The sequence below is a fragment of the Coregonus lavaretus genome (genome assembly GCF_964263955.1).
Source record: "Coregonus lavaretus genome assembly, chromosome: 24".
In the NCBI taxonomy this organism is placed as follows: Eukaryota; Metazoa; Chordata; class Actinopteri; order Salmoniformes; family Salmonidae; genus Coregonus; species Coregonus lavaretus.
The window spans coordinates 20,848,533-20,856,113 of NC_140011.1; the positions used below are offsets into that span (position 1 = coordinate 20,848,533).

Sequence of the window (7,581 nt, forward strand, 5' to 3'; positions counted from 1 at the left end):
GCCACACTCCTCTCCATCACCTCCTGTAGCTCCAACTTAAATCTCTACCCAATCATCTTCATGCACTGCTCTCTCGCTTTCTCTCTCTCTCATTCTCTCTGTTTGCTATGGCTGTAGCACCTCATGGCATTGTCCTTTTATGGTTCACATTCAATTGTGCTTTTGATTTGAGGGGGTGAAGCAGATAGGGGAATAATGATCAGTGTGGATAATCATATTTATGGGAAAGAGATGGAGGTATATGTGGAGGTTTAGATTAGATGCTAGAGATTAGCATAGCTAAGCAAGTAAGGACAGACTGACAGATAGCACTGTGATCGCCCCATTTAACACTGACCCCTGAGCCCATGTACCCTGTACTGTGAACTTACACACACATAGACACAAACACCTCATAGATGCATACACACACATATATCAGACACACTTGCACATATCCCTAATACACACATGCACACACACACATACAGTCATGTATTTATTGTGCTCTAGTTGTTATGAGAAGCCTGGTCAGACTCAGATTATGTACTTTGGTATCTGCCACAGCAATAATATCAGACAAGGAGGGATATATACAGTGTATATATATATGTGTGTGTGTGTGTGTGTGTGTACAGTGGGTGGGTGTTCTGTATATGCACATTATGGTAGCATTTAAAGCATTTCTCTGTCTGAAATTGGTTCACACAAATCAGAAGCATGCATGTATACAAAAGGTACAATCCAAGACGGTATGCAAACGGTTTTCCCCTCACAAATGTGATCCTTTCAATGCATTCACGATTGACATTCAACAATGGTATCTCCTCTGTTCCACTGACCTTGATGTTGTTGTATTAGCGTGGTGGCAATGCCACCTGGTGTCATTAAGAGGTATCACAGACTAGATAACTGGATCGTAGCAGCAGCAGGGGGGCAATATAGTAAAGGTTTCGGAAAAGGATTTGGTCCAGCACTTAACGTAGCAGATATTACCCAGGATATGCTAACTTCACCCATTGAATCTTATTAATGAATCTCTCATGGTAGCACTTATTTACTGTATTTGTATGTACTGTAGTTGGAGTGAATGAGACTGAATGATTGAGTGAATAGATTAGTAACACATCACTGACACGTATTCCCTGCCCATCAGTGCACATTAAAACCTCATCTGTTATGCCACATATATCACATATCACTTAACCGTTCACTCTTATTCCACTCAGGTTTCAGTTCTAGCAGGATCCAAGCTTTGCCCTGTTTTTGAGTTCAGAGCCCTCTATAGAAAGAGAAGCATGGGTGTCAACATGAGTGCTGCGGAATCGGTTTGGGTTGTAGGGTAGGGAGCTGTGTGTGTGTGTGTGTGTGTGTGTGAGAGAGAGAGAGAGAGAGAGAGAGAGAGAGAGAGAGAGAGAGAGAGAGAGAGAGAGAGAGAGAGAGAGAGAGAGAGAGAGAGAGAGAGAGAGAGAGAGAGAGAGAGAGAGAGAGAGAGAGAGAGAGAGAGAGAGAGAGAGAATGTGGTGGAAGGGTCATTGGTAACAGGTGAAGTGTGATTATAAAAGGGTAGCCTACAGACACTGAGACCTGATATGGATGAGATATAGAGACCACAGTCCTAAAAGGTATTTAAAATGAATGTACAGCATGTTTGATGAGTCTCAGATGAAGGGGATCTGTGCATGTGGGTTTAGAGGTTTTGGATTTTTTAAGTTGACAAGATCAAACAGAAAATAGAGCCGGTCCACAAGCCTTTGCACTGTGGGAACTGTAGACTCCACCAGTGTGTGTGCGTGTGTGAGTGTGTGTGTGTGCGTGTGGTGTTCAAAAGGTTGATGGGAGAAGGAGAGGAGAGGGACACAGTTTTAAAACTAGGCACACAACATGAGGACATGGAAATTATAATGTATTTTAAAGAATATTGTAAAATTACTGTTGCAAAGAATAGAGATCGCCTATACTCATTTAGAATGGAAACATGACAATATTAACGCAATATCATATTACTCTATACTAAGGAATGCAACTGCGCACATGCACAGAAAATGTTTTTATGGAAATGTATGTATAAATATATTACAAAATATATTTAATTAGAATGCTATGCACCCTTATAGAGTTGTTATGGATGTTCTTTAAGCATATTAACTAGACTATAGTATAGGCAAACGCCCACATCATGGGGAATGTAGAGGCTTTGTAGGTATTTCAATTTGTTTTCTTTTCTTTTTAATTGTCATGGAGAGAGGAAAAACAAACGTGAATATGTATACAAGCCTTTGTTTCAATCAGATTCATTCTGACATGAAGATATGTATAGATCATCTACTCTGTACACCAGCTCCAACCATTTACAGAAATTAATAAAGAAAGATGTGGACATACCTGATGTGTTCTCTTACACATTTTGATGTGTTTGAGAATCAAATGTAAATTGATGTACGTTTGTAAATGTAAATTGTAAATCTATATGTATGTGTATAAAGGTAAGTACATTGGTGCAAAACAGTTATCGGGCAGAGAGTGGTTCTTATCCTTGTCTCAAAGACTTAGGCCTACATATTAATGATGTACTCTCACAGGAATATGTAAAACCTTATTTATTTTAACAATCATACGTCTATCATGCAGTTTACATAAAGTTATTTAGACTAAAACTACAACTCCCTGTAAGCTCTCCCTTCTTTGGCTAATGCAGGAACGACGTCCAGTTTTTCTGCCAATTAAAACTGGCGCTACTTTCAATGTTGTTTTGAGGAGCACTTCCGCTGAATGTTTTTGTGGTAGGATTGGAGGCACGTGGAGGTAGAGTTGGTCTTCCGACCGATCCGAAAAGATTGAATGACGAGAAAAACAGTGACATTTAGATGTGAAATTTGCGCGCAGTCTGTCGTCAGCTATACGTTTGGTCTTTTTCGAATTGCATGGTTTACAGCTGTTTAGTAGTTTTATTCGTAGTTTGAAGGATGTCTTCGGGCACTGGGAGTCATACGACTAGTCGGGCTATCCCGACCTCCCACCCTGTCATAATCAACGATGTGGCCCTCATGCCTCAAGAGTATTCTACAACACCAGAAGGGACACTCTTCAGTACGACCCCTGGAGGTATGTGAAACTCAATCATAATAGCCTAATAGTAAATACAATAATATATTATTTTAATAATAATCATCATAATAATGTAGGGGCAGGGAAGTGAACCCTGGGTGATTGGGTGAAAGACAAATACCCTATGCATCGTATCAATAGGGTTTACTCACTTGGTGGGAATTTTAATTGAAATGAAGTGGAAACAACGTTGATTCAACCAGTGTGTGCCCACCCAGTGGGGTGCCTCATATAATGGGAAGGCATGTCCCCGTGCTTCAACTACTCAACGGTCTAATGGCCTCACGGCCGCCATCCCACATCTGACACCAGCGTAGCGAACCCAGGTTGCTGGAGTGAAAGACAAACACCCTACACATTATGCCAATACAACTCACTTGTTTGGAAATGTAACATGGCTCATATAGCAAGGATCGCTACAATAATAATAGGCCCAATTTAACATGTTGACCATCCTCATCATTACTATTATTAATATCTGGTGCTTATTTGCCTTCATCTACCCTGTTTGTGATCTCTCTTACTGCCAATCGACCTCCACCAAACCCACCCAGGCACCCGAATCATCTACGACAGGAAGTTCCTCCTGGAGTGTCGAACCTCCCCTCTGACCCGCACCCCTCCCTGTCTCCCTGATATCCCAGGGGTAACCAGCCCCCTCTCAGACAACACTACCACTGACACAGCCCACCCTAAACAAACCCCCAACAACCTCAGTCCCCCAGCAGACAAGAGTGCAGGTAAAGGTCTGGTGTGTGTGTGTGCGCGCATGTTATATATTAGTGTCTATCATTTTTGCTATTTTACTGCACTGTTTTCGTCTTGTTTTTGCAGGGGAGGATGCTCAATTTGAAATGGACATTTAGCCATTTGATGGATCTGCTGGAGTATTGCAGCCTTGAGGATAACAAGGAAAGAATGACTCATGTTTTTTACTGTGTTTAAGCTGTCTCCTTTGTTTGATGAACACAGCATTATAAAATGAATGAAGAGACTGCCCCCTGGTGCTCCATTATTTATCTGCAGTCATAAATCGAATCTCTCAGGGAAAAAAACAGTAACATGCAACATCTCCTCACTCCTTCGTCCATTGATTTGATATTATTTACTAATTGTCCTGTCTGAAGGATGAAGCCTTTGAATTATGTTTTAGTGTTCTCCAATAGAATTTAGTAAACACCAATGGCATTCTCAGGATTTGTTGTTGTGGTTAAGTACTGTTGGTGTAGGCCAGGGATGGACAACTTTGAGGAACTCATCATGAGGGGACGCAGTGGCTCGCGGCTCTGCATACACACATCCATACCCACACATTGTGGTGGAAAATCTAATCAAGTGAGAGAGACTTTGTCATTTCTTCAAACAATCATCTTTATTTAATATTGATTAATTATTGCAATGATGAGGCTGGTCGACTCCACACTCTTGAGTGTTGGACCGAGAGCTCCGACATACAGAAAGAGACAGAGATCTTATATAGTAGACCTATAAATGCTTAGTCATGGCTGGTTCCACCCCTCCCCGGCAGCTCAGGGCATCATAAGCTACCTTGTTTTCTTCTTGTGGCTATGTGTATCGGGTCATAGTGAACAAACAAGTGATAATGTTAGTTCCGTTACTCCTCTCTGTTCAAGCCAGCCTCTGTTCACCTCATATCCCCACACAGCTGTGCCCTTGAAAGATATGAGAAGAACAGGATAGACTGAGACACTGTGGTCACTCTCAGAGGCTCTTTCTCTTGACCGTGTGACGAAGTTGAACAGAAGTCCAGATGGTTGGAAACAATAACAGGTCGTCGCACCTTGTCCTTGACGATACGCCCAGACCAGCTGCGGGGAGTGAACGTGAAAGAGAGGAACCATCCTTTCTCAGAAGCACAGCATTGGTAGAATAGAAATGTCTTACTATTGTTAAGAATATAATTGTTAACTGTTAATATTAAACAAATCAGGTAAATACATAATTTTTCTCTCACAACATGCAGTCAGAGCCAGCCCTAGCAGATTTTGTTGCCTCCTTTCCCACCTTCCAAATAAAAAAAGTGGAGCAGTTTTAAAGCAACTTTGCTGCAATTCTACACATTTTGCCATAGACAAATGTTTGCAGTTTTTCATATGATATCTGATGATCATTACCTGGTCGGTAATTCGACCGTGATTACTACGAGTTTAGATAGTCTAGCGGCCAGCTAACTTAACAATCAAAATGTTTGCTGACATGGGCTAATTGAGTGACTGACATAATGAGAAAATGAGAGACCTTGTGTATTCTACTATTCTAACTCTCAACAGTAAGTCGAGAACCTGACTTAGTTCCTAAAAATCTATCCGTAGGCCTACAAAAGGGCCAGTTGCCCATCCCTGGTGTAGGCTAATGTGTTGATTGAAAAACTAAGGCTGCATTCTGCTTCATATTTTTTCTAGAGGAATTGAAGCTCACTAATAAAATAAATAAATACTTTTGTGCCATTTACATTTCATCCTTGTGTGTTCTCTCTACTATTAAGTGTGTTACAATATTATAAAACTTTCAGAAAGTAAACCATAGAAGCAAACTGAAGTAATTTGAGGATTTATTGAACAATAGTTCATGTGACATTTTAAACTTATTTCTGTCCTTAAAAAAAATACATTTCTCATATGAAATATTTACATTTTGAAATAATACTGTATCTGTATCAACACTGGGTCATACAGAGGAATTAAAGCACTTTAGGGGTCCGCATTGTCCTTGTATCGGCTTTTGCCTTAATCATTAGTCCCTATACATTATATATGTATGCAGGTATTATCAGTGATTCTATTGATCTTTTTCAGTGCTTGTGTTCAGTCTGCTTCAGTGTCCAGTATATCCATTGTTTAGCATGGCTGAAAGCAGCAGCTGCCCTTGTAGAAAAGCCTTGAGCTTTGAGGCTACACTCACATAGTAAGCCCACACCTTTGCACCTCAACTTTCTTCCTGAGGCCTGCACATTGAGAGCAGAAGCTGGGACAGAGTGGTGTTTTCTGGGATGGAAAGTGCCTATGGGGTGTCCATGTTGGCACACAGGCTGCTCAGTGGCAGCCACACTCCTCCACCACCATGCCCTCAAAGTGCCGCGTCACCACCTCGCTGTTCTCGTAATACAGCATGGACAGAGGGGCCAGGCGGGTGGGCACACAGGACGGGCATGGGACCCTATCTGGGTGGTGAAGTTTCAGCAGACTCTGGAGAGAGAAGAGAGAGAGAGATGTTAGTGCAAGTGAAATCATAAACTAATTTGAAAATGCAATATTGTAATAGGAAACAAATCAAAGGCTCTATTTCAAACATGTTCGTTTTCAGCAGTGATCATGTAATGTTGGCAGTCTTACCTGCATGTAAGCATGGTTGGTGGGGGTGAAGGTCTCGTCTACTGGGGTAGGGCAGCTGCCTTCACAGCGGTAGGCGTTGTAGCGCTTGGGGTAAACAATCCACTCCTTCCAGCCAATCTGGTCAAAGTCCACCCACATGTCCACCTTCCTGCACAATGGGTCCTTCCTCTCCTCCATGGGGGCCACGCCAGGGGCCACCCCAGCCACTCCTGCTCTTTGGTGGTGCCCGTGCCTCTTCCTGCGACTGGCTCCCTTTCCGCCCTCTACCTCTACGCTGACAGCAGGATCGGCCCCAGCTACAGCTTGCTCCCAGTCCAGAGTGACGTACTTGGAGTGCTCAGCGGTGTGGATGAGGGTGGGAGCCCGCTTCTCTGCCTGGTGCTTGGAGAAGACCACCACCATAACCCGGTCGGCTGTGGGGTGCAGGACCCTCTCCTGACCCTCCTCCTCCTCTCTCTCCACTGGCCTTCTCTCTTCCTGGCCAGTTGCGGAGCCTTTCTGGTGCAGCCAGTAGTAGTGGAGCAGGGCGGTGACGTTAAACACCCTCCAGTTGGATGTGGAGGTCAGGGAGCTTGGCTCTGCCTTCAGGTAGCCCAGGAAGAGGCTCTCCTTTGGGCATGGCGGGCTGGAGTAGGAGCATCTCTGGGAGTGGTACATGTCCACAGTGACACGCTCAGAGGCAGAGAAGGCAGGCAGGCGGATCCGCAGCTCGGAGCGCTGGACATTGTCACTTGCAGAGATGGAGGACATGTCAAAGGTGACAGACCACCTCCCACCGCTCTGGTGACAACCTGGAGAGATAACATAGAATATCAGTTAGCAATGCATGATGCAGACTATGATTATGAAAGTGTGCAATCCTCTCTCTTTCACCTCTTTGACTATCAGATTATGTCCCATTCATTAGAATCACAGATAGTGTCACATGCCTTTTATTGTTGTCCAGATAGTGTCACATGCATTTTATTGTTGCCCACAGTGAGCAAGAAAAATGCGTGCCACAAGACAGCTTTCACACGTCCTCTTTTGACATGCGATAAGCAGTTGATAAAGTAGAATGTTGTTACTGTCGCAGCGTGTATTGCTCCGCGCCTGACACTGTTATAACAGACAGCCTGGGGCTAGTATACACACTTTTAAA

The 7,581-nt window shown here is 43.3% G+C and overlaps 1 protein-coding gene and 1 pseudogene across 2 annotated transcripts; one reads left to right on the forward strand and one right to left on the reverse strand.

The window, feature by feature from the left end:
• Positions 1 to 2,759: 2,759 nt before the first annotated feature.
• LOC311099764 (eukaryotic translation initiation factor 4E-binding protein 1-like) lies at positions 2,760 to 5,558 on the forward strand. The gene is made up of 3 exons (XM_084140506.1): positions 2,760 to 3,084; positions 3,642 to 3,827; positions 3,922 to 5,558. The coding sequence occupies exons 1-3, from the start codon at positions 2,946 to 2,948 to the stop codon at positions 3,951 to 3,953; spliced, it is 357 nt and encodes a 118-aa protein (XP_083996632.1). The 5' UTR covers positions 2,760 to 2,945; the 3' UTR covers positions 3,954 to 5,558.
• Positions 5,559 to 6,140: 582 nt separating this feature from the next.
• LOC311099761 (nodal homolog) lies at positions 6,141 to 7,268 on the reverse strand (annotated as a pseudogene). Its single transcript has 2 exons — positions 6,441 to 7,268; positions 6,141 to 6,293 (listed from the first exon to the last, which is right to left on the reverse strand). The product of its transcript is annotated as a nodal homolog (transcript).
• Positions 7,269 to 7,581: the final 313 nt, after the last annotated feature.

Excerpts from the sequence above, each read along its gene's own strand:
- LOC311099764 (XM_084140506.1), top strand. The coding sequence starts at position 2,946 with ATGTCTTCGGGCACTGGGAGTCATACGACTAGTCGGGCTATCCCGACC. Across the intron at positions 3,085-3,641 it reads CTTCAGTACGACCCCTGGAG|GCACCCGAATCATCTACGAC; the intron begins GTATGTGAAACT and ends AAACCCACCCAG. Across the intron at positions 3,828-3,921 it reads CCCAGCAGACAAGAGTGCAG|GGGAGGATGCTCAATTTGAA; the intron begins GTAAAGGTCTGG and ends TTGTTTTTGCAG.